The sequence below is a fragment of the Solea senegalensis genome, linkage group LG16 (genome assembly GCF_019176455.1).
Source record: "Solea senegalensis isolate Sse05_10M linkage group LG16, IFAPA_SoseM_1, whole genome shotgun sequence".
NCBI classification, from domain to species: Eukaryota; Metazoa; Chordata; class Actinopteri; order Pleuronectiformes; family Soleidae; genus Solea; species Solea senegalensis.
The window spans coordinates 21,291,500-21,318,947 of record NC_058036.1 but is presented as its reverse complement, the minus strand read 5'-3'; the positions used below and the strand labels follow the sequence as shown (position 1 = coordinate 21,318,947).

The 27,448-nt window shown below is 41.6% G+C and overlaps 2 protein-coding genes across 8 annotated transcripts in view; one reads left to right on the top strand and one right to left on the bottom strand.

The window, feature by feature from the left end:
* Positions 1-7,788: 7,788 nt before the first annotated feature.
* LOC122783290 (insulinoma-associated protein 2) lies at positions 7,789-10,987 on the top strand. Its single transcript, XM_044048008.1, has one exon. The coding sequence runs from the start codon at positions 7,935-7,937 to the stop codon at positions 9,978-9,980; it is 2,046 nt and encodes a 681-aa protein (XP_043903943.1). The 5' UTR covers positions 7,789-7,934; the 3' UTR covers positions 9,981-10,987.
* A 2,408-nt stretch (positions 10,988-13,395) lies between these two features.
* ralgapa1 (Ral GTPase activating protein catalytic subunit alpha 1) overlaps positions 13,396-27,448 on the bottom strand; it is a 53,144-nt gene continuing 39,091 nt past the window's right edge. For 3 of the 7 annotated variants that reach the window (XM_044047553.1, XM_044047555.1, XM_044047554.1), the window contains 3 exons: positions 18,411-18,535; positions 14,761-14,872; positions 13,680-13,837 (listed from right to left, as the gene is read on the bottom strand). In XM_044047553.1, the coding sequence (XP_043903488.1) occupies positions 13,750-13,837; positions 14,761-14,872; positions 18,411-18,535 (325 nt within the window). In that variant the 3' untranslated portion in view covers positions 13,680-13,749. Of the gene's footprint in view, positions 13,838-14,760; positions 14,873-17,021; positions 17,053-18,410; positions 18,536-27,448 lie in introns of all 7 variants that reach the window. The other 4 variants (XM_044047552.1, XM_044047558.1, XM_044047557.1 and 1 more) reach the window with 2 other exon arrangements.

Sequence of the window (27,448 nt, the reverse complement as noted above, 5' to 3'; positions counted from 1 at the left end):
GCAGTGTGAGATTAAGAAGAATTGACTTTGCATAATGTGTACTAGAATGTGAGGACGTCAAAACAACACAGACAACATTCACACACACTGATCATTGAAAATACAACAAGTTCACAGTCAGTAAAACGTGCACACAGCTGACTGCAAGGCATCGATTTCTATTTTATGATTTTATGAAGGGAATATTGAATATTTTAATTCTATCTTTGCATGATCAAACGTTGTCATTTCCCACCCTTCCTATCTTTTTAAGACAATAAAACCTCAGGACAAAGCAAATGTTAGCATATTAACGCCTTTGATGAGAATCTAATATTATTTTGACAAGTGATATACGTGCTTTTTTTGTTTTTATGTACTTTTTATTTATAGATGTTTTTACATTTTAGGCCAAAAACTGAAAAATGCAAAGCAAAAAGCAAATGCCTATCATTCACCTGTCCTCATCATTCACCTGTCCCCATCATTCACCTTTCCTCATCATTCACCTGTCCTCAACATTCACCTGTCCTCACCTGTCTAGATTTAAAAATATAGCAGTAACAGTAGCTTAAAGTACACAAAAAAAACTGACTCAATTACAGTAAAGTGAGTAAATGTAATTCATTACTTTCCCCCCCAGCATGTTACCAAAGATAAGAGATATTATGTTAATTATAAGAACTCTGTGAAAAGAAAAAGATTAAATACATTTATGAGTCCTGAGCAGGGTTTTCTGCGAACGACTGATCGAGATCACAAGGAAGAATTGAAGTGACCCGTGACTCTTGAGTGAGAGAACAGCTTCAGTAAAGATGTTTAACTGATGAGGTTAGGATGATCGGATGCAGAGGACATGAATCATTTTGACTGGAAGTCAGATCACTGATTTATCTGATGCTAAAGTGTGAAGTAAAAAAAAACGTACAAAAATTCCAACGTGCTGAATATAGCCAAAAAAAAGCACAGCAATAATTACTGACCCTGGTGTGTGAGTGTGATTAATATTTGTGATTGTCCTTTGTTGCTTTGCTGCATGTAACTGTGAGTCATCAGTGCGTCAGCAGGAATGTGCTTCAACTGGAAAACAAGGGGAAAGGTAGAAGTGATGGTAGAAGACACGGTAGAACGGTAGAAGAAGAAACGGTGGACGGTAAAAGATGAAGAGGTGGTAGAAGACAAGCACGGTAGAAGACACGGTAGAAGAGGAGAGGCACGAAACGGTGAAGACGCGGTAGAAGACACAGTAGGAGAGTGAAGACGGTAGAAGAGGCGGTAAAAGATGGCAGAAGAGATGGTAGAAGTAGAAGACGGTAGAAGAAGAGCCGGTAAAAAGGCGGCAGAAGAGATGGTAGAAGACACGGTAGAAGACACGGTAGAAGACACGGTAGAAGAGACGGTAGAAGACACGGTAGGAGAGACGGTGTACATTTGACTGTCACTGTGATTTTTGCACATGAAGGATTTAACCTCGTACATTTCCCAGTCCAACGCGCTGCCAAACACACATTTATAAAGCGTTTTCTTTGTAATCGTCCTTAACATGGTGGCTTCTTTTCTTTTAAAGCTGTAGTATGTAACAGTTAAAATATAGATAGACAGAAAAACGGACGTCTGCTACACAAGTTAACACACTCAGCACTCTCTCATGTCATGTGTCATGTTGTGTGTCTGTGTGTGTTTTATTACAGAAAGCAGAAGCATCAACAGCTGCACTGCAGAGACGAAAGATTATCATCTGATTTTATTGCCTCTAATTTAGTTCAGCAATTCCCAAAAGTGTGTGCCGCAGCCCCCTAGTGGGCTGTGACGGTCCTGCAGATGAGTCATTATATCTATAGTACAGTTTTATTTTCATGGCCGTAAAATATGTACGGGTAGCCAGTATGTTTTTTTTTATATATATATATCTCATATCTGATCTAGTGATGTTTTTTTGTGTGGTGAATAAAAACTCTTCCTGTTTGCATTCAAACATTCTTTAAATGACGAGAAGGAATTGATCATTTAGGAGGATTATTTACGTTTGAAACGATCCAAGCGAGAACAAAGTCTCTTTATATATATTTTCACTTTAAATGAGTCGGCCTATTCAAACTAATGTAACCCTTTAAAGGCTACAATAATTTCCATAAAATACATGTCAAGAAGAATTTACTGGTAACATACTTGTACTTTTACTCTAAAAGTGTCCCCTTTTAAGTATTTTATACATAGACTGTGTCAGTGTGTGTCACACGTGCTTGTACAGTATCAGTGCACACGTGTGTGTGTGTGTGTGTGTGTCAGTGGGAATCCCTGGGAGTTCTGGACATGAGTCGACATGAGTACAACACTCAATGACTCATCATGAATCACATGCGCGCACACACACACTATATAACGCGCAAACTGAATGATGACTCAATAATGCGCTGATCACATGACAGTGAGACATGAACTGAGCTGGAGTTTTACAGTGATCACCTGCGTCTTTTTTTTAGTTTTTTACCTGCTTCATCTTCTCCTCCTCCTCCTCCTCCACCACTTCCTGCTTCCTTCACAGCCGTGTGATGTGAGTGACCGACCGTCTGCTCACGTTTCATTTCACTTCCTGACAGAAAGAAAGAACAGAAGAAGGGAAAACCCGTGTAATTGAGTGGTGATGATCATAAATGTATAGACAGATGATTCATGCAGACATGTTTCAACAAGGTTGGTTAAAGCGAAGCAGAATTCAAGTGTTGCTTGAACAGTGCAAATATTCTGGTCTATAATGTACATTCTATTTGATCTTTTTACAGTTGTATTGTTAATATCTTTCTATATTGTATTTCACATTATGTGGAAATGCATGTTTATTATTATTTTATCATATATTTGCTATAGTTTCATGACGAGGTGGAGTAAAGGTGGCAGCAGGTCAGGACTCTGACAGGGCAGCTTTGAACGTGGGTGTCTTTAACAGAGCAACAGAGCGTGGCTTTTAGTTCTCATTACTTTGCACTTTTGTGTTGCTGAGTCTGCACTGATGAGGGGTGTGTGTGTGTATGTGTGTGCGTGTGTGTGTGTATGTGTGTGTGGGGGGGGGTGGCCAGTCAACTACAACTTTCTACAGATGACAGAAAAACAGATCTGCACAAATATCACACCGTAAACATTTTAAATGTGTTATTCAAATGGAAATGAGAAGAATTAATGTAAAAAAAACTAACCATCCTGAGTCTTCTTATGTTCCGTTTCCTGTTTTATTTTGAAATAATCACCATTGCCTCTGGTTTCAGTGTCTGTGCTTCCTGTAGAGTTTCCCTCCTCTGTGATTTCCTGCCCCGCCCTCATGTCAGTGTGTAAAAATGAAAGGTGAAGTAGCAGCTGAATATTCCTCACCCCTCCATTCTCTGACAAATGTGATATAAAAACTCAAAAGAACAATTCATACAATCAGGTGATCGTACACTTAATCCTTTTATCTTCAATTTCTGCCGAATGAAAATAACTTCACCTACATTTTTACACACTGGACCTTTAAAACAAGCGTAAAACACAGACGGTGGAAGAAAAATATTTAAGTTCTCATCCTTGTGTTAGAATATAAAGTAGTTAATATTACAATGGTATCTCATGTGGCAAATATCTAACACACTGTGAATCTTTTACATATTGAATGTTGAACTGAAGCTTAACTTATATTAATATTTGCTTTATATAAACCTAAAGTTCAGCATTAACACCCTCACAGAGATCCACAGCTCCAGTTTCCTGTCTTTCACAGATGACAACAGAAGTCAAGTGTCTCATTTCCTTGAATAAAATAATAAATAAACACACCTGAACCTGAACAGCAGCAGAAAAAGAAATCATATCTGATCTCATTTTTGCTGATGCGCACTTCTGTGGTCATGTGGTACAGACACTGGAGCGGATTATGGTCAGGGAGGGTCATCAGAGAGCAGCTGTTTACTCTGCAGAGAAGAACTCTGTCAGCAGGGGGAGTCAGAGAGCCACACGCTGTTTCTGTTCAACAGAGAACTAAAAAGACGTCACATCTTCAACTCTAACGTCAAATCAGTCCTTGCGCTGCGGATCTGAGACGGACGGGGAACAACAAAGGCAACCGCAGCACAGGATACAAACTTTCTGAGAAGAATCATTAAAATCAAGTGACAGACAACACAAAACATATTTGACTCTAAATCATTTTATTAAAAGGTCAACTATAAGTTAAATAAATTCACTGTGTGACGCAGTATATCCTCATAAACAATAACAGCCTATAGTTACAATAAATGATGATCATTTTGCAGACTTTTCATGGACTCACATCATGAAGTCATGAAGTTCATCAAATCAATCTTAACTTTCTCTTGCATCATTAGATTGAGTCAAAGTTTCATGTCTCAATCCTAACAGGGATTAAATTAATCTGCTGGTTGTGTATGAGACGTGTGAACGCTGAGACACAGACATGGAAATAAACTTCAGATGGATTTGGTTTTTACGAGCAACAATTTGGCTCCTGAGAATCTCCACCACTAGAGGGAGTCAGAGAGTCATTTTAGTGACGCGTGACAGACGTTACAGGTGTACGTGTGTGTGTGTGTGTGTGTGCGTGTGTGTGTGTGTGTGTTAGAGTGAGATTTTTCCTGTTACGTTCATTTTAACAACAGTTATTGTACACGTAGAAGCATGATGTGCAGTGTCACGTTAGAATGTGTCAGTGGTTCCGCATGTTACCAAAAACGCATTCATTGAATAAGTAAACAAACTTCAGCTTGTTAAATGCTGCTCGTAACAAAGGAATACGTTTGGTTTGAGAACACATTTCAACATTTTCTGACATTTTGCAGATACATGCAGTTCTCTCACTGACTCTTAACTTCTGTTATGATCAAAATGTTCAGACTGGATTTATAAACGTACTGTGTGAGCGTCCGTTCTCCTCCTCACAGCTGCAGAAACTCACAGACGCAGCACAACTTTAGTTTCAGTTATTGGACTCACGAGGCCGATAACTGAGGCCAACTCAGGGTTATAACGTATCATAACTACATTACAGTGTACATCCCATCATAAGCAACATCATTAACCCTCAACCAGAACTCAAAGATCCTAACACTGGACTCAGGAAAATGATCACGTGAAATATGATAAATGTGATAATTATCGTGCATCTGGCTCCGCACACACAGATGAAGATGTAAACTCTATGTAAACGCAGGCGGAACAGCGCGGCTGTGTGATACTGCACTACTTACACGCCTGTGAGCGACAGATCAATAGAGTCATTTTCAACAGTCTGGAGGATTATCACCTCACTGCTCACTGATGCGATGCACACACACACACACACACACACACACACACACAGAGAAAGCCTCATACTCACATGGATCCATATTTGTCTGGCAGGAGATTGAGAACGTTTACCTGTTTTAAGCGCTGTCAGTCCCTCCTCACATCAACTGACGTTTGTGTCATTATTGTAACGTCGAGGCAGAGCACGCGGCAGCCCGGGGCCACGCTTCACTCCTGCAACGATGCAGTAACATATACACCAACAATAGTTAAGACAAAGTTCATACATTCATAAATGCATCCATGTCACATCAGACATACACTGTGTGGACAAAAGTATGTGGACGCAGGGAGTGTAATGAGCAAATATTGCAGCTAAAACAGCTTCCACACTTCTTAGGGTCTAAGAAGAAGAAGGAGGGGCCTAGAGACCAAAGCCTGATTGAAACACCTGAATTCAACACTTTTGTCCATGAAGTGTAAATTAAGTGACACAAAAAAAAGAGTTTGTTGAGGTGTGGCCACTCAGCAACATGAAATACTTATAATAACAGCAGTTTATATTGTAGTATAAGGACTTTCAGCTTTGACAAATAGTTTTTGTCATTCACTCGAATTTAACAATTAATTAATGTAATTATTATTATAATAATAATGAAGCATGATGCCATCATGAAGCTGGGGATGGTCTTATTTGAATCTTATATTTTAAATATAGAGAGAAAACTCCTTTTAAATAAGACACACTTTTGACTTTTAAGCCAAATGTGTTTAAACAAGTTATTATTAATCTCACTGTGACTTTGATTATGTTTCTCTTTATTTTTCTGAGTTGTTTTTGAAAGGAGACCTCACTCAGTCACGTGTCGGGGGTCAGCGGGAGGTTAAAACAGATAATTACGACGATGACGACGACAACAACAACAACAAGAACAACAACAATAATAATAATAAAACCAACGCAATGGGTGAGGAAGCTCGGTGCCTAATTAGTTTCTAGTCTTGGACACAGACAGTGACGCTCATCTCATTTCTATTCTCATGTCTATTCCCCAGGCGGCCCCTGGTCACGCCAGCACCGACCCCCCGAGCTCGTTCTCACGCTCACGCGCCTTGATTGATTTCCAGGGAACAGCAGCGGCTCTGCCCGCGCTCACTGGCCGAGCTACAGAGCGCCTGCTCCCGCAGAGGAGCCAGGCCGAGCCCGCGGGGGAGGAGAGGATGCACCGATGGATGGATGAATGAATGAATGAATCTCTGTCCCATCTCTTATCAGCCAGAGCAGCTTCTGGGGGGACACACACACACACACACACGCACAGAGGGAAAGCAGTGGCTAAGGTTTTCTCACCAGCTGAGACAAAAAGACACTGATAATGAGACAGAGGACAAAAGCGGTCATTAGCAGACTTTAAAACATGATCACTATCTGCTGTTGCTGCCGATTACAGATGTGACATAAACCACTCAGATCAGCTCTCAGCTCACTGTTAATAACCACATTCAACATGGAAATAAAATGATCTATCATTATTATTATTGTTATTATTTAACCAGAGAATCTGACCTGACCTTAATTGCCCATCAGTTACAGTTTGAGTTACTTCAGTACAGTTCATTATTATGATGATAATGTTTTATTTTAATATTAAAGCTCCATTCAGGCAGCAGCAGCTCTCCACACTGCTGTTAACCAAACAATAAAATAATCCTTTATTTTGAAAGGAATGAGTGGAGCCACATTTACAAACAGTAAACTAATATGTAGCATTTTGTAAAACTATAAACATACAGTATGTGTTTTATAAGAGAATACACTACAAATGCTCCTTCAGATGCTTGATATATATAGCCTATAAATTAATACTCTAAAGTAGGGGACGTTGAAATTTGATGTGGGCGTGTATTAAGATGCAAGTAGTACTGGGAAATGAATATTTATATTAATATAAATAGAATTGAAATCTAAATGACAGATATCGGATTTTTTCTCAAAAAGTGACCCATATCTGAAATCTGCAAACCACACACACTGAGCTGAGAAATGAAGTGAAAGTGATGTTACTATGAAATTTAGAAATTGTAGATCGTGTACATGTGTATTGCTTACATTGTGGACTCAAATGCATGATGTATCTGTGATTGTATCAGATTTATTTCCACATACAATCATCAGATGATATCTGAACCAAATGCTTATCCCCTGCTTACACTGTCAGGGCCACCATGTAAATGCAGCCAAAGTACAACTTATTGTTATGTATTTTTATGTAGAAGTATCTGCAGCACTTGGTATATGTTTACATTTGTATCCATAATAGTCAGCTACACTCTGAATTGGTGGGAGGGGAATCACATGCAGCTTAGGGCCCCATAAAGGCTTGAGCCGGCACTGGTCAGGACAGTTACTGAGGGAGGTTTTCACGCTTTGCTCCTGTGTCCACGAGAGCAGGTAGAGATTCTGACTTTAGGGGGAAGTGTGTGGTGGGTGGTTGGTTAGGTGAGAGGGAGGGATTGAGGGAGAGGGAGAGAGGGAGAGCGAGAGAGAGAGTGAGAGAGAGAGCATTCCCTCCTCACTTCAAAGCTGAGCTACTTGAAAGTGCTCTCAGACAGTTGTCCTTCCCGCGCAGAGAGAGAGAGTGAGGAGAGAGAGGACCACTCTCACCTCGACCATCACCACTATGCCTCGAGGATTTCTGGTGAAGAGGACCCGCCGGTGCTCGGCTTCATACCGGAGCAGAAACAACAGCAGCAACAGGGCAGAAACATATGAGGGCGATGGCAGCAGCATCAGCATCAGCATCAGCAGCAGCAGCAGCAGCAGCAGCACTGATTCTTCGCCGCCGGCGCAGGAAAACCACAGCCACGGGTTGAGTGTCTTCCACTTTCACCGCACGGACGGACAGCTCCCGGTGTCCCGCGAAGACTTAGCCGCCGCCGGCGTCAGAGAGGCGTGGAGCCCGCACGTGGAGTCCGCACTGGAAGCGGAGGCGGACAGGCGCGCGCAGTTACCGGAGACCGAGGAGCAGGTGAGCGAGGTGGACGTTGTGACTCCCGAGGAAGATTTCCCCTGCTTCTTCCCGCCTCCTCCACCTCCACGAGACCTGTCAGTGTCGGAGTCCTGCAGCCCCGTTAAACCGGTGGGCACGAGACTGCTGGAGCGGCACGAGGACGCAGAGAGGCGCACGCCGTTCCCCAGCAGGTGCCCGGCACCGGAGCTGCCCTTCATGGTGAGTTCCACCCCGACCTCCATCCCCGCTTCTATCGAGAGGCTCCTCGCGAGCAACAGCAGCCACCACGCGCCAAACTACTGTAACAAAGACAAATATGACCCGAGTCAGACTCACGTGCACTTGTTCCCGCCAATAACTTTAATGAAGCAGGAGCAGCAGCACGCGGATAGAAAGCGCTCGTTCATTCAAGCGGATCAGCGCGTGAACAACAGACACAACAAACAGTCAACAAACACGCCAAAGAAAGCAAAGTTCAACCGGAAACTCAACTTCGAGGACGAGGTGACGACCTCGCCGGTGCTGGGTCTGCGAATCAAGAAGGAGAGTCCAGAGCTGAGGAGGCAGCGGGAGAAATCGTCGGTGAACACCGGGAATCAGCCGCTGAGAGAGTTCATCTGTCAGCTGTGTAAAGAGGAATACTCTGACCCCTTCTCCCTCGCGCAGCACAAGTGCTCCCGCATCGTGCGCGTGGAGTACCGCTGTCCCGAGTGCGACAAAGTCTTCAGCTGTCCCGCAAACCTGGCCTCGCACCGCCGGTGGCACAAACCGCGTCCCGTGAACAACGCGGGAGGAGACGCCGTCACGCACAAAAGCCAGCCGCTAAAGGAGGCTCGAGGACTAATCGCACCGCACGAGACGCTGGAGATGGAGATGGAGATGGAGGGCAAGGAGAACGAGCTGCTGCGCGTCAACACGCATCAGCACCACAGAGCGATGGACAGCTCCCGCAACGTCAGGCTCCTCATGCACGCGCGGTCTCGCGACATCCCGGACAGCGACAGCCTCGCACCTCCTCACTACGACACCTCGCCTCATTACCGGCTCCCGGGAGAGAGTTGTCTGCAGCAGCAACAGAGAGCGTCGGACAGTCCACCGTCCAGCCGCCTCCTGCTCAACGGAAGCCCGGAGGAGCACGCGGAACTGCCGCATCAGCAGCAACCGCCGTCGCTGTCCTCGCTGCCGCATCCTCCTCTCTCGTTTGTCCAGTCGTTACCGGAGGAGGAGGTGTACGAGTGCCGGTACTGCGGAAAGAAGTTCCGCCGACAGGCTTACCTCAAGAAACACTTGGCCGCGCACGAGGTGACGGCGGGAGCGTCGCCGCCTGCGTCACAGTACGGCCAGGCGCGTGAGCACAGCGGCGGGAAGAGCCAGGTGTGTCTGTGTCACCTGTGCGGCGCGCGTTTCCCGTCGGTGGAAATCAGGGACAAGCACCACCTGTGGCACGCGATGAGGGACGAGTTGCTGGCGGGAACTCTGGGGGGAGGCAGCGTGTTCCACGCGTACAGAGAGGAGAGCAGCAGCGGGGACTGTGAGCAGCAACAACAACAGCAACAGCAGCAGCAACAGCAGCAGCAACAGCAGCAGCAGATCTTCACGTGCAAACACTGTCCGTCCACATTCTTCAGTTCACCGGGGCTCACGCGACACATCAACAAGTCTCATCCCACCGAAAACCGGCAAGTGATGCTGCTGCAGATGAGCGTGCGGCCGTAGAGACGCACGAGACTGAGGGGAAACAGCAGGTGATGGTAAATCAGTTGTAATCACATCACGTGTAACAGAATCATGATTCCAGATCAGTCACTGTTTAAAGACCTGTAACTAATGCCAGTTTAAGGTGGAACTGTCCGCGGTGCTGAAACGAAACTTGTACAGATCCACCACACGCGCTGTCCATGGTCCTGAAAAACAAGCCGCATTTGGTTAGATGAGTTATCTTTGAAATTATCTTGGAGGAAAAGTCTTTTTTAATTTTTATCATTAATTAAACTGAAAGTAGATGATGAGAACAGTCATGTTGTTGAATTGGAAGGGAAGTAAAGTGTCTACTTGTTCCCTTTAAATCTCAAAGTCAAAGTGTGCAGATCAGCCACAACATAAAAGTCACTGACCAGTTTGAGTTGATTTGTTGTAACGAGGTTGACCGTCGTATGTAATAGTGACTTATTTATCTGTTACTTCTATACATAGAGCCCAGTCTTTCATTATTATTAAATTCTAAAACATGTTACATGAGACGCTTCACTTAACTTGTGGCAGATCAATCAAACCCTCTTGGCCACACACACACACACTCACACGCACACGCACACACACAGTAGATGTCTGTGGCCAAGTAATCAGATTACACTAATGTTTGGGAGCACTTGAGTGGCTTACGTTACATCACAGAAGACCTGCGAGCACATTTAGAAAAATGTCCAAACTCATTTTAAAGAGACAACTTCATGTACAGTAAAAGAACACAAATACAATCACGGGACCATAACATGCCTTTTATAGTAAATGTGCCAGTTAATCTCTCACATATTTTCATACAATAGAACATTAAATGTTAGTACTGCTGGTAAAAAAAGAACATGTCTTTTGTGTTAAATGATCATAAAATAGTGTAAAAATAAAATGATGTAACTGTGATTCCTACAGTACTATTTTGATATGTTTGGAGTTGAACGTGAAATTTATTCTACACTATTGTCAATAAATGGTACAAACAATGACAACGGGTCAACTTGTCGTTCTTTGTTTTCTTTTAAAAACAAAAAGAAATGCATAAATACATGAAACTGGTCCAGGATCACGTGAGTGCTGTGTGAATGGTTTATTGATAAATTCCATCACTGTGCGTCACACACACACAACACGTGACAGCTTCGACAGTAACATTGTCTGAGGAGGAGTGTGTATGTGCAGGCGTGCATGTGTGTGTGTGGTTAGTTACATGGTCAACACAGGCAGTTAGCACTGAACTGGAGTCATGCAGAATATGCAGTCAGTAGTTTACATAACAGCTTCATCCAAGACTCAAGTCTGCATGAAGCTGAACCCGTATCCATCACAGTCCTCATCGTTCAGTCCATCACAGGCACAGATTATTTACCAAGGGAAACATTTGTTGCTGATTTTTAAAGCAAGTCCATTTTTTTCTCCCAACCTCAGACAACGACGACAACGTCAGACTTAGGTTGGGTGTGAACGCAGGCTTCACAGCACCCAATATGAGTTTAATTCAACACTAAAAGGCTTTGGGGTAACAGACGTTTTTTTTGGTTGCTGCTCATCGGGCTCTTCCACCAAAACCAACCAACAACGTGCATTTGTGACGTCAGACATCCACAGCAGTGGAGAAGGAAGAAGTAGCCAAACGTGAGTATTTACAATGTGTACAAGGGATTCATCGAGTCATCCCCAGGAGTCACCAGGAAGAGAGAGAGTGAATTAACGGATGCTTCTGGGGCAGATTTTAAGATGGGATTTAGTCACAGGTTCAAGTTATCAGAGTATTTACAGGATGTAACCAAGTGAACCTGGACACAGTTAGTCCCGATACGACTACAGTGCACCTCAACAACGGCGCTTCAGCTTCAGCCTCAGCCACAATAGCTGCAAAAGCAATAAGGGGAAACTTTTAAATTATCCTCTAGGTCAAGTTCATATATTCCCACAAACATTTGACCTCAATTTACAGTTTAAGTTAACAATTTCAAAATAAAAAGAAGCTTTAGAGTCCCTTTCCTCTCTGCAAAGACAACATGGCTGACACAGACAGAATATAATGCAAAACCTTTAACTTACATCCATATATTTAAATACAAATCTTTCATATACACAAGTTAACCAGGTTGTGGGGGAAAAAAATGAATGGAAAAATATTCAATCCTAATAAAGTTTGTACAAGCACAACCTTTTTGTGAAGGATGATGTGATGCCGTGTCAGTGCTGAAACGAGGATGTTTACAGACATGAACATGTTCTGTTGTAGTGTTAGAACATTCGATTACACGCTGATCCCCAAACTAGACGAGGGGACGAGTCGAAAACGTGAAAGATGAAAGACAGACCTAAAGACGGATACGTTGCCAGCTCTGTTTCTTTCCCCTCTTTGGATCTATAGTTTTTCCTCCTCTTTCTACAGAAAAACCCTGGACCTCAGTGGCGACTAAAGATTCAGAGAAGCACAGAGACTCAAACGTTAATCGCTCAGACCTCAGACGGGGTCTTAAATGCCCGTGCATGGAATAACAACAGCGGTGACGCAAACTCGTTCATTTTGAAGGGGGAAGAAAAAAATGAAGCGACATTTGAAACAAACACTAAACTTTAACATTCCTCACCTTTTTGCAGACGTATCAACTGTTTGTGATTTTCATTTAAGCCATCGACTAAGAAAACAGCGCATATGAAACTTGTGAGTTTATCCATACAGATACGTAGATGGATTAAACCAAATTTTTGACAGCAAACATTTATGTAACAAGCATCCTTAATCTGTGCATATGCATATATATGTATATATTCAATGTGACAAATGTGTGCACACTCAAATATGAACGAAGAAAAAAAAAAGCTGTGCAGAGAGAATAAAAAAAAAATACAGCAACATCATAAAAGTAAAATATCATCAGTGCTTGTCCACATTTTACAGCGTGAGCCGGAACAAAAGTAACAAACTCCTCTCAGTTTCTCCTCTGAATTCAAACATTATTTGGCTTGGATTTATTTTTTCACTGTTTATAAAGGAGTGTCTTTACATTGTGAGGACTGAATCTGTGCCGATCTTTCTCTGTGTAACACTCTTTATATCTTCATTACTTTTGTTTTCCATAACAAAACTCATGCTTCTGTCCGAAGGGGACAAATATACACGTTGAAGAGACTCGGCTCAAAAATATCGCATGATGAACTAATACTGCACAGTACAGGCGGCGTGTGGCAGCGCTGCTTCAACACTTGACTGGAGGTTTTTATTTAACGTGAGAGCAAAGCTGAGAATAAATACAACAGCTGTTAACACTTTCAAAATAAAGTTATACTATATATATATATATATATATATATATATATATATATATATATATATATACATATATACACATACATGATGTATATATATATGTTTATATATACATATATATACATATACATATATATATATAGATATTTATATTTAGTCCATGAAATACTCTGGTGTGTACAACGGTGTGTGGCAAAGACTTCTGTACATAAAAGGTCAATAACTGATCACGAGTGCAAGATGAAGGAGGTGAGAGTGAAATTCTCGTGACACTGCCGTGATGAATCATTTCATCCTTTCACTCAGTGTCACTGTTAATCTGTGGCAATTTAAGTGCTTTTATGGACCGGGAATTCATCTTTGAGGGTCAGGTCTCACAGGCTGGATGTGATGCACAGTGTCAGTTGTGACTAAGTCTTATTGGCCGATCCAGACGAGCGCCGCAGCTTCATGGACATGCGGCTCTTGCTAGTCCGAGGAGATATGGGGGACGCTGAGTCGCTCCCGGCCTCCCCAAGAGCCGGACTTTCTCCCCGAAGAATCTCGGGGCAGGAGCCTGAGGAGGGGGAGGAGGGGGGGGATGGGGGCAAGTGAGGAGGAGGATGGATTGGTGGGGGATTGGTTGGGGCAAAAGGAGAGGAGGAGGAGGAGGAGGCGGAGGAAAAACCAGGAGAAAAGGGTGAAGGGTCAAAATAGAAATGACATTATGTCCCATTATGTTCTAGTGTGGCAAACTGCAAAGACTCCTACGGACGGAAACACACACAGGCGGAGAAAAGAAGGACAGACAGAGAGAGAGACAGACAGGATACACTATATTTTTCTAGTTTCTATAAAGCACGAGACAGGTTTACGAAGCAAACTAACAATACTTAATCTGAGAATCAAATTTAGCTTCCATTCACGTTTTTCTCAGTGATAATGATCAAATTTGGTCTTTTACTTCCCTATTGTTCTATACTGTGATAAAAAGAGTTACCAACTTTGTTTATTTTTGTTGTTGTTTTATGTTCTGACATCGATTAGAGAAAGGAAAACGCTGTCATGGCTGCCAAGGTGAACAATCATTCAAAAAATCTGTGTCTGGATCACCACCATAAATGTATAATGTCCTCGTTTGGCCATAAGCTAGAATCCAAAATGTGAATTTTGAAAAGATGCTGCACACAGAACAACAGACAGAGTATGTTTAGAATTATATAGAATTCAAAACTACAGATAAAGATAAAGAGGCAGCACAAACAAGCAAACATGAGGACAACATGACAGCTAAACTACTCTATGTACATGATCAGGTTCTCTCCAATAATGCTTTTTTTAATGGTAATCTAAAAGTCTTAAAGGCAGCACACAGTTGGAGACTGTTGGAATTTACAGTTGGAAATGAGTCAGGACATTTCAACTCTGACATGTGTTGGAAAACTAGACTAGAGAGGGAAAAACTAGCAGCTGGTGTTGGTTTCTATCTAGAAATCATACCATTCACAGCTCGCGTGAAGAACCTTCTGCTTCAGCCCTTTCCCCTTCACTCTGAGCTGGTTAAAGCTGTCTAATGGTTTAGGGACCAACTGATACATAACACTGTGTTCCTCTGAAGAGAGGAGGAGAGGAGAAGAAAGAAGAAGAAGAAAGGAAAAAGGCGAGCAGGGACAAAAAGAAGGAAAATATAAAATAAAAATGCCAGAAAAGAATGAGGAATAAATGTTGGGAAAGGAAGGAAAAAGAATATAAAAATATGTAAGAGATGGAGACAAAGGATGAGGGAGGAGCTCAGGAGAGTGAAGGTGGGATTTAAAAAAGAAAGTAGGAAAGAAATGACCAAAGATGGATAAGAATTTAAGACAAAACAGAAGAAACATTAAAGAGAGAATGGAAATGAAGACAAGACACAGCATGTGTGTGTGTGTGTGTTCTCACCACTGAGACTAAATTACAAATATAACACAAATAACAAACTAAACTTTAACGTCATATATATATACAGTATATATTTAAATGACGTGTGTATGTGTTACAGTGCTACATCATCAAAACCACAAAGAGAGTAATTATACAAGAGGTTAGAGGTTAAAGGTCACCGGGTCAGTGTGACACTGCAGGTCGACAGAACAAACAGGGAAAAAATGCTGTGAGTTGTGATGTTAAAAGAAATAAAAAGGACTTTCCACTTTCATCACATCACTGCGTGTAGTCTGGTGTGAGCTTTAGTGATTTTAAGGAGGAAAGGTCAAGTTATTCAGAGAAGCAACACGAGAAAGACTCATAAATATTTATCATTATCTGTTTCAGGAGGTTCCTCCCACTGTCCAAAAACATGATATATGGGGATGAGATAAATGGGACACTGTAGATTGACTGTAGGTGTGAGAGTGAATGGTTGTTTGTCTCTATATGTGGCCCCCGCCTATCGCCCTATGTCAGCTGACATTGGCACAGCACGCCCCGCGACCCTCATGTGGAGGATTGAGCGGTAGAAAATGGATGGATGGATGTTTGAGGATGATTCTTGTGTCGGACGTCTCTTCCTGTGATGGCACACATTTTAATCGCCTCAGCTCACTTGGAACCTCGCCTGAGCAGGTACCAACAAAAGCACCTGGTACCAGGTACTATGCTAGTGGAAACGCAACTTAACCGTGCCGTGCGGCGCCGAGGTGAGCTGCTGGAAAACAGGTTTACTCAAACACCTTGTGTGTGGCTGCTGTTCATACACTGTACCAGGATCAACACGTAGCTGACAGAGTGGATGGAATGGCTGGAGTGTGCAGTGAGTTCTCCCCTCGGCTCTGCAGAACATTTGAACTGTCGCTCAGCTAATTGTGTTTGTTTGACAGCTGGCGTTTCTGTCTTTTTTTTAGAGAAATGGCTCTGAAACACCGTGGATTTACATTCCTGTGGCCAAACGGCAGACAGACAAAGTCAGGAAGGGCCCGGCGAACACACGGTGAGCAGAGTGAAGAGTGAACTCCATGAGCTTCTCCCTTTAGAGATCGCCACAGCGAATCATCTGCCTCCATCTTGTCCTCCTTCACAACATCCATGAACATCTCTGTGCCCCTCCTCAAACTCTCTTAAACTGACCCGCGCCGTCCCTTGAATACGCTCATATCTAATCTCAGCATGTTCAGCTCTGCCACCAAAGAGTTACATCCATCAGTGCAAATAAAAGACAAAGTCAAAAGGAAACTACTTGGTTACCATAACAACCTTGAAGGCTGTTAATATGTCTGGCGTTTGTTTACGGCTTCTCCTGCCGCTGAGGAGCCACAGAATCAGTTTGAACTAATCACAGCAATGGCACAGGGGCAACTTTAGATCTGTTTACAGGCATTTCGTCAATGTGCTTTGTTCTCAGCAGGCTGTGATTAGCTGTGTTCACTCCTGTGGGACACTTACCTCAGTCTAAATGACAATTAAGAACAAGAGCGAGAGACATTAAGTTGATTACCTCCGTGGGAGGAAGACGGAAATAAAACGACACCTCCTTTGTGCTTGGAGATGAAGATACACGATCAAACTGTTGTTTTTGGTTTTTTAAGTTAAATAATTCACACCAAAATACACGGACGGATGAGCTGAAAGAGACACTTCCTTTAAGACAGAGGACATGCAGAGCTGCTTAAACTGTGGAAGACAAGGAGAGAGAGATATACACCAAATGGCGGAAGGAATCGGAGGAGAGCAGAGGTGAGGTTAGCTCGTCAAAAACAGGGCGTGTCAATCACGTGACAGGGGCTTACCTTTAACTATAGGCAAGTGAGACATTACGATCTAAAGGAAGGGGGAACAAAAACAAAAGAAAAGAAACAAAAAAGAAATAAAAGAAATTTGAAAAAAATTGAATAAAAAACAAATGAAATAAAAAAACAGAAAGAGAGAACAATGATCATTGTGTTGTTAAGGGACAGAAACCTGTGAAATCATGTAAAGAGGAGGAGGGAGAGGAGGGGCCAGTCATTTAAGCTGAGTTTATTTCAGAGGACAGGATCATTATTATTATTATTATTATTATTATTTCTGAATAGGATACACACATTATGGTGAAGTGTTAACGCACTGAACTCTTTGATCCTGTGCTCTGAAATGAAGTTTGGGGCTGAACGACAACAACAGCAGCAACACCTCCACACACAGCTGGGATTTAAATGCTTTGCAGTAAACCGAGTGGATATTTGTGGAAAGCAAGGGTCGTGCTGCTGGATGTTATTCAGCCTCAAAGCAGGTTGATTATTCATGTAGAATTATTATCATTATTATTATTATTATTATGATGCAACACTTGGTGAGAATGGGAGAAGTTGGCACAGAAGAAACACATATGTACAGTCTGTGGAAATCAGCGTCCTTTATACACAAGATTTTTACCAAACACACAAAGTGTGGAATGAGTGGTTAAATCTAATTTATATGCTGTCACTTCACCAACAGAAATGCCGTCTAAAGAAAGTTTAGTGAGTGTTGCCAACTCACTTGCCTTAATGTGGTGAGGTTTGAGAATGGAATAACTACCTTGTTCTCTATGTTTTGAATAAATAGAGAAATCCTTCACTTTTAACACACTTGTTCATGTTATTTTCAGTTAGACACATATCGTGATGTACCGCTATATTTATTTATTATCACAGAATCACTATATTGTGAGATTGTTGGTATCATGGACCAATATTTTGTATTATTTGTTGTCATTAAACAGTTGCATACATACACTTGTTTTAACCCTGACCCTGATAACAGTTAATTTCTAAAAGAATGTTAAAATGCTGTGTCTTTTCTGAGCTCCATCAAACTCCTACAAGATTATGTCTATGTGTAATTCTGATAAGTTATCTATGCAGCGACGTGTATACATGCACGTCTATGTGGAGCCACAACATTAAGACAAATAAGTGGTTTTATGTCTGCTATCTTTACAGCTGATCGTAGAGTCAGAGCTCAGCTGCTCTATATCAGTTTAAAATGTAAGATTCACCTCTGCTCTGTTTGCCTGTCACTCAGACTCCCTGCAGGTGAGTGCAGTGTTTAAAGTGTGTGTGTGTGTGTGTGAGCTGCTGTGTGTGTTGGACTGATGGACACACACACACACACACACACACACACACACACACACAGAGTAAAGGATCAGGTCTCACCTGTATCAGACGGCAGGTGAGTGCAGGGAGCAGGACTGTAAACTCGAGCGGCGTAGTCCTCAAATGTGGTCGGCTCCTGGTGGTGCTGCACGATGGTTTCTAGATACCGAGCTCGCTCTTCATAGCTGAGGTCAAGAGTCAAGGTCAAATGGAAACTAACAGAATATTAGATGAGCAATATTATCATTCAAATTCCGACCAAACGGAACAAACCGCTACCAGTACAGCAGGCGTGGGTGGGGACAAAAGCGCTTGAGACACAGTACATTCAAATTAAACATAAAAAGAAAAGACAAAAACTAAGAGCAATAAATTGTCAAACAAAATTTCAGGCAGGATTCCACATAAATGTAGAGAAAATACTGCAGCCAGGAACACAACTGGAAGTTAAACAGGACATAATACACACTGAAGGACAACACAGGAAGTCCAAAACAGAGAAACCTTAATGTCCATTAAAGAAAAACCAGAGTCAATGACAGCAGAGGGATTTGGTGGAGAAAATGGAGACCAGGACTTTAACGGTCCATCTATTACAGATAACCTTATTGATGAAATGACATTTAGCCCCGTCTTCTTTAGCCCTGTCCATACATCCAGCCATAATGATAGCCATATGCTGTGTGCACACACACACACACACTAATATTTGCTCAGTGAACTCCAGTAAAAGAGGATTTTCAATCAGAGTGTTAACGTGTGTGTGTGTGTGTTTGATAAGGCTATGTAAGTGCATGTGTCCCTGTTTGAGTGTGTGATGGGATTAAGCCAATGAATCTTCAGAATGAAATTCTGTGTGTGTGTGTGTGTGTGTGTACATGTTGTGAATGGGTCAGCCATCTGTAATCGTGCCCATGGGTTTTCTATTGGGTTAGAGCGCTGTTCTATGGGCCTCAAAAGCAGAAAGATACAGGTCTAATGGTAACTGATCCAGTTAGAGACAATGATAATAACAACGATATGGCTCCTTTAAAGTGCAGGGACAGACTGCGCTGGCAGAAAAGATAAAGGGGGAGGAGGAGAAGGAGGGTGGAGAGGGAGAAACTTCTATGAAACGAGGAGCTATGATGAGGATACACTGAAATGATCCAAACCTGATTTAAACAGCAGCAGTTATTGTATTACAGCATAATATGCATCATCACTATTGAATCACTTTTGGGAGACTTAAGACCTATGGGAGGACATCACAGAGAAACTGTGCTAAAACTGGTATGTTGTGTGCTGGACATGGTTTGATGCAACATAAAGGTATGGTGTGTAAACTTGTGGCACAACATCCCTCAACTCACCGCTCTCTTCCAAGAAGAACCGATGAAGCACTTCAGCGCAAAACTCAAAAGATGTTTAGTTTGTCCACTGAGGGCTACTGTAACAACATAGCAGCCCCTGTGAGCTCCTGATATAAAGATAAAAAGCTCATTCTAGACTAATCACAAAGCAACACTTCATACAGTCTGGTGATTCACACTTAGGGCACCACAGACTGTGGAATCTTTCAAAAAAGAACTGAAGACAATTCTTTTCAGGAAAAAGGACTCGGGTGTTATTGATTTATAATGTATGTTTTTTGTAACCTGCTTCTGTAGCACACAGATGTTTTTAAAAACATAAAGTGCTTTATAAATAAAATTAATTATTATTACTTATAAAACAAAAATTAATTACAACTATTTTACATTAAATTTCTGCAAAATTAGAACATTGTTCTTTTTCCAAGTATAACATTAAAAGTACCCCGCAATACTTTTGGAATACTTATAAAGATAATGACAAACTACAGGTCACATTAAGTGAGAATTAGAGTAGTGATGCTTGGCAGAGACTCTTCTCGTCTCCTTCTCCATCTCTTTTCCTTCTTTGACCCACATTTTTTTAGTCAGGCATAATTAATTCTGTCTCTTGTTTTTAGAATATTTGCTGTGAAACTGTTTCATATATCTAAATTGGCCTTTATTTGTTTGACAAAACTTTTATCAAACCTCTGCTGAAATCATGTTGACAAAGGCGAAGAAATGAGAGGGGGAGGAGGCAGGGATGGAGTCGAGAGGTGCAAAGAAAGCAAGATACTTAGGGGATGAAGCAAACTTGTGAAAGAGGAGGATAGGTGATGGAAAAGCAAGGGTGGAGAGGAGGAAGGGTGAATATACCACAGAGAGTCACAGAGGAGGTGAGAGGGGAGGATAGTTAAGTAACGTGTGTGTGTGTGAGAGAGCTGAGAGAAGAGCAGCATCACACAGAGCGTCAGAGTAAGTGTCTCTCACACTGAGTCGCTCTGTGATTCTCACCGTTAGCCTTTTCCTGCTTCCTGATCCCCTGCATCACACTTCCTTTTAGTAAGTGTGTGTGTGTGTGGGTAATGCAATTAGGGCCAAAAGGTGTTATTTATTCCTCCAAACAGCACTTCATCCTATCATGTTTTCAACAATGCAAAGCTGTGTGAAGCAGCAGCAGCAGCAGCAGCTATAAGAATAGTCACAATGACAGGAAAAAGAATGTGCACGTTCACAGACATACAGCGTATAAAGGGCCAGTGTTTGTCATTTCTGAGAAGGTGAAGAGGTTTAAAGGACACCCACTGCCCGGCGAGGACCACGACGACGACGACTGTAAGCAACAGGGAAACGGAGAGAAAGAGAATGAGGGGAAATAAATACACAGACATGGCACCACTGCTGAGATAAATGACAGAAGCATCACTTTACTGTTCTCCACTCTTTCTCCCTCTCCCTCTTTCTTCCTCTCAGTGAGGGTTTTGTGCCTGTGGCCTCATGTCACTGTGTCACAAACACCAGCTCCCCACTGAGTGGCAACATCAGCACAGACGGATTGACTCTAATGTGAAACTGTCTCCTGAGCAACAAGATCCTCTCAGACTCCTGCATGCACACACAGCTGTTTGCCCTTTTCCATTATTTTTTGTCATACAATCTTTTTTTTTTATTATTGATGCACAAAGTTTCTCATGTGGGTGAAGAATGAAATCCTTTTTGTTTGACTGTGACCGGGCATGTGCTAAGAGAAAAGTGCTGTGCTGATTGATTTTTCTGTTTGATACACATTATGTCGTCTATATGTTTTATATAAAACAAGTTTAAAAGTGCCATATAAATACAAAAATGTACCATTAAATACTGCCTTTGCCCGTGGTAAAATTGACCATTTACTGGTCCGGATAAGCGCCATATGTTTGCCAGAAAAGGTCCAAAAGAGGAAGAAGTACACACACACACGCACAGACACAGACAGACACAAACACACACATTTGCACAGCATTCGTAGTGAGGACACTCATAGTCATTCTCTAACCTTAACCATCACAACTAAATGCCTAACCCTTAACTTAAACCCAATTCTAACCCTAAAACCAAGTCTCAACCCTCAAAAAGCCCTTTCAAGGATGACAGAACATGAGGACCAGTCAAAGTGTCCTCACTTTCCCAAAGTGTCCTCACTCCCTGAGGTTTATAAGTTCTTTGGTTCTCACACACACTAACCCTGCTCAGTAGTTTAAGAAACAGTATCTTTACACATTTATCAGCTTTCTATTCTTGGTATAATCAGGAAGTCACTGTTTGAACCCCGAATGGACCTCACAGTCAGTCTAATCATGTCTTATCATGGAAGCAGTAGACGTTTGTGGCCTCCATCGCCAACTTCTGCAACTCTTGGTCATCGCTTCCACTCCACGTGGTCAGTCGAGGTCAAGGTTTAAAAGATTGACTGAACAAAAAGAAACAAAAGTCTAACCAGCATTAACACTGTCACTCGTCTCCTTCTTTGTCTTTGTGCTGTGTCTCCTGTAAAGGATCTTCTCTTTCACAGGGATTACACATATTACAAAGAAGTCTCATGTAAATCGTCCTATTTCATGTTATACCAATTAATATCATTTGTCTTTCCACACAGCACATGAGTGCCTTCACTATTCCCCCTCTGGTTTCTCTGTTTACTAAAATTGTGATAAATTGAACATGTTCCAGCATTACAGCTTCAACAAACAGTTATTTTTATAACACAAAAATGGTGAAAAATGTCGACTAACCTGGCAGTAATCACGGCAAAACACTGTGGAGCTCATTTGACATTTTCTAAAAGTTATAAAGTATAACAGGTAACAGCTGTTTGTGTGTTTGTAACTATTACTCATCTGTGATCCTAGCAGAAACTAGTGAGAGGTCAAAGAAAATAGACACACACATCTGAATGTGTCCAAATGGCAGCCGTTACTATGAAATTTACTGTGATTGAATTTCTGACGCCGCCTCTTATTAAGTCATTAGCAGCAAGATATCCCTCTTTTGGAGAAAAATGGACAGAAAGAGGGGAAAATTATGAGCAGAGTGAGAGAGAGAAAAGGCTCAGAGGAGAAACACAGAGAGAGAGGAGGGCAGATAAAAAGGCTCCTTTGTGTCGAGTCAGAAACTCATTTTCTTGTGCGAGGATGAAAAGAGAAGAGAGAGTGAAGTGTTTGTACTAACTCTCTCTCTCTCTCTCCCTCCCTCCCTCCCGCAGTGCTGTTCATTGTGACAATGTTCAACTACCGCGATCACTTGAAACAGAGGGAGGCCAGAGGAGAGGAAGTGAGAGAAGGGGAAAAGGGAGCTTGTTAGCGCATTAGGAGCTGGGCCCTATTACGAGGATGGGTGTGTGTATATGTGTACTTATATGTGTTACCTTTTTAGGACCTTTTCTGACAGAAACGCTGACCTCGTCAGGACCAGTCGTCCTCATGGAGGCTAAAACCTGGTCCTCTAACCATAACCCTAACCCTGTGCCAAGATTTAAGTGTGGTTAGGTTAAGGTTAGGTTTTGGCATTAATTTGTTATGTTAAGAGTCAGGAATAATGCTTCGCTTAGACTGTTTAAATACATGGAAGTCTATGCAGTGTCTGAAGAAGAAAGCTGCACAAGCCTGTGTGTGAGAGAGGTTTGGTTTTGTTTCTCATTAATATTTACAGAAGTTACACTCAGTATTTATTTAATATTAAACCATATCTTGAAATGTGAAAAAGATTAGAATATTTTCCCATGTCAGTCTTAACTTGATCTTCTTTAAAACTTCATGATAACCCTTGTAGGTCAATCAATTACCACATAAAATGCCAACTATTTTGATAACTAATAAAATAATAATTGACAGATTAATCAATTATTGAAATAATCATTAGTTGCAGCTCTAGTTGTACTGTTGCTTAATTTATGAGAAGGGGTTTCCTGTAAATGTTCATGATAATGATAAAGGAATGATAACGACCACAGAAGCTTGATCAAAGTAGACAACAGACGACCACTTAAACCATCAGTTACAGAATAAGACCTCAGCTGTTCAGCTGACATTTGCAACCCAGCGCAAAGTAAAGACGTGCATGCTGTTCAGCTGATGTGGTTAAGTGACGCTAATTCCATCACGACTTACAGTACTGTCATGAGTCATGAATCAAGGCGGCTAATGTGTCCGGGGATGAGCCAGTGTGACATTCAGAATCAGTATCAGCGTGAACAAGTGGTCACAATCACTGTATCCGAGTAGAAATCAGGAAAAGAAACATGTAAAATCTGATTTGATCCAAATATCAAATCATTATAATATTTGACAACTCAAATATACGAGTCAATAAACATATTTTACACATAGAAAATCATAAAACTCAACTTAAAAGCAAAAGCAAAAGAGATTAGTGTAATTTCAGATGTCGGAGCCTATCTGTGCATCACTAGAAGACAGAACTGTCACTTTCAGCAGCCTGGCTCGTCTGTGATCCTTTTGTACTGACAGATGACAAAACTGATAAGAGCGTTAAAAGGGGGGGCGGCACTGCTGGATCCAGTGTTTGCCTGGACAGTGTTCACTCACTGCAATCCTGATTTGTCCTTGAGGTTTTTATGAATCACTTCCTTTGGCCAAAGACAAACGAACCCAATCACACGCTCACTCAACATCTCTGTTAGTCAGCGTGAAGCAGCTCAGTCGCATAATTCCCGCCTCTCTTTCCACTGTGAACAAATATGGCAAACGGCGACATTTGAAAGGTGGAAAAAAATGATATTAAAACTACAGCAATACTACGATACTACAGCCCAATTCCTGCGGCTAGACTGCGAGATACGACTTCTTCAAAGAAACCACACACACACACACACACACAAAACCTATCTGTCCTCTCCACCCTAGGCATTGGAACAGACAACGGAGGGAAGGACATCAGAGGGATAATACAATTGGAAAAGCTTTGCAGCGTGTAATGATAAACCTGTGCATGTGTGTGTGTTCATGCCCAAAGGAAAAAGCTAATGGGTTTATATCTTTGTGTGATAGCAATGATATGGAGGCTTTGTGATTTCATTACGAGTGTGTGTGTATCCACGTACGCCAAAGATGAGGGCAGAGATAGGCTGCTCTAATGCACTACTTATTGTGAAGGCCCAATATGAGCGGGCATCACACACACACACACAAAATCGTATTTACCCCTATTCATCTGCTCTTTAACCCAATACAAAAACAAAAGACAGGGGAGAAAAACAGACACGATACATTAATTGGCCCCTTGTCACCCCACTATTTCACCCTTTGACATGTGTGTGTGTGTGTGTGTACTGACACCCACACACAACACACCCTCCTACTTGTCACCACTAGGGAGCCCTAAAGCTGCCAGTGCAATTACAAGCTTTATTTAACGAACACACAGAGAAACACACACAGCACGGTTGTTGGAGCCGTCACTGTGGCCATGATAATAATTCTCTGATTAGTAAGACGGATCCTGTTCTTATCTGCCGGCTCTAACAACAGTTATGTATATATATATGTGTATATATATATATATATATATATATATATATATATATATATATATATATATATACACATATATATATATATGTGTATATATATATATATATATATATATATATATATATATATATATATATATACACACATATATATATATACACTGCATCTCCTCATACACAAACGGTGTTTATTCAAATAATACGACGGTAAGAGGTGACACACAATAAGTTATTCTACACATTTAATATGTTCACAGAACTGTTCGCAAATGACGGCTGAATCCACTTGATGGTTTTCGATCATTTTGGCCTTTGAATTATCAAGCTGTAACAAGCTGTTCTACAGAGATCGATTTCTGGCTAATTTTTAAATGGAAAAATGTAGAGTAGTAAAATAATATGAGTAATTCACTATTAGAGTTGGGTTAATATTAGTCATTAATTAAAAATTAAACACTGGACTAAACCTTTGAAAGTTGCACTCTTGGCCAAAGTGAAGGCAGCTCTCAGAACTCATGATGACACAGTCTGCGTCTGCTGTGCTCAACTTAAGTCGACACCTCTGTTGTCTCAGACATCGCAGCCTGAATCTTAAACACCTTGTCACATAAAAATACTTACATTTTGGCACGGGCACACACACACACACACACACGCGCACACACTCACTGCAGATTAGCTTGTTTACCAGTCTGAGGGGGGTCTGCTGCAACATGGCGTGTTCAAGCCACTGATGGCTACAACTCATGTGTCTGCACAACTCTCTGCGACAAGGCGATTGTGTTGTCGTCGCCCCAAAAAAAAACACACACACTTACATGCATATTTAGCCATTAGATGCATCATGTGTTCCAGAAATTAAGAGTGAAAATACAGTATATCTAAAGAAACTAACCAGTGTTCTCTTTGATAATTCAGATCTCAGACAGTGGTGCAGCACGTCTGCTTACTCATGTGCAGCAGTGTCGACCACAACAAAGCTGCATCTGGACTTTATTGCGATGTTGAGAAGAAAAATCAGTGCATTTTGTGGCCAACACTGTTTGTTTAAAGAGTGGCTGTGTTTGATCATTCATACAAGAAAATACAAACATGACAAATGATCAGTGATCAAAGTATGTCGTTCTACACTTTAAGTAACACAAATTTCTTTCTGGCACTACGCACAATAAAATGTTTTAGTTTTCGAAAGGTGCTCTCATATGTTTGTTAAGCACAGTATTTAACTAAAACCAACTTTAATTACTGGCATTAGTTTTTAAATTCCATAATGACCTTTCAGCATAATGTAAATCAAGGGATCAGAGAGAAGATCACCTGTCTCACATCTTATTAAGACTCTGTTTACAGCTTCATAACTATATTATGACACATCTGGTGGCTGTTTCACGACTCTACTTCCTGCATGCAGGTTATTTTTGTTGATGCTGGATGCAACAACAAAAAGTACAGTACATATGATGAAAGGAAATCAAAGTTAGAGCTGTGATCAAAAAAAAAAAAGTGTTTTTAAAATATTCAACATCGTGTCCTGCCTGAGGAGCAGAATTCATGCAAGGAATTTCAGTTTTAAATTGTTATCTGTTTGAAAATGATTGTCCAGTGATTAAAAAAGCAGCCTAACTGTAACATACATGGTCACAGTACTACACAAATACTGTATGTGCTCCTATCCTTAATCAGAAAAACACTGTGAAAGCATCTCATACACACACACACACACACACACACACAGTTTACAGAGCACGTGCACACATACACACACTCATTTTGTCAGCCTAACAGTTATCCCTAACCTCGACCATAATCAGTTAAACTAACCTCGGAAATGAGATTGTGCCTCATTTAGGACCAGGTTTCGGTCTCCATGAGGACGAATGGTCCTGACAAAGTCAGCGTTTATGCCAGAAAACAAAAGACACACACACAGGTCTCTAAGGAGAAGTGGAGGAGATTAGCCGTGACCCCTCCTCCTCACCCTTTTCTTTTCATTTCCTCCATCTACCCGACGGGAAACAATTAACCACAATCACCTCCCCCTCTGTGTGTATTCACACAGACTCGTATTCATTTCCTTACCCTTAAACCTCACCACGCAGACCTTTAACCTAATCCAAATTGTATCTTAACGTAGCACCACATACCCTCCAGTGTTTGGTGCTTATTTGCAATAAAGCTGCTAACAGAACAAATGCCGTGGTTCAATGAAATGGAAAAATAAAATGTATGTTCTCCAT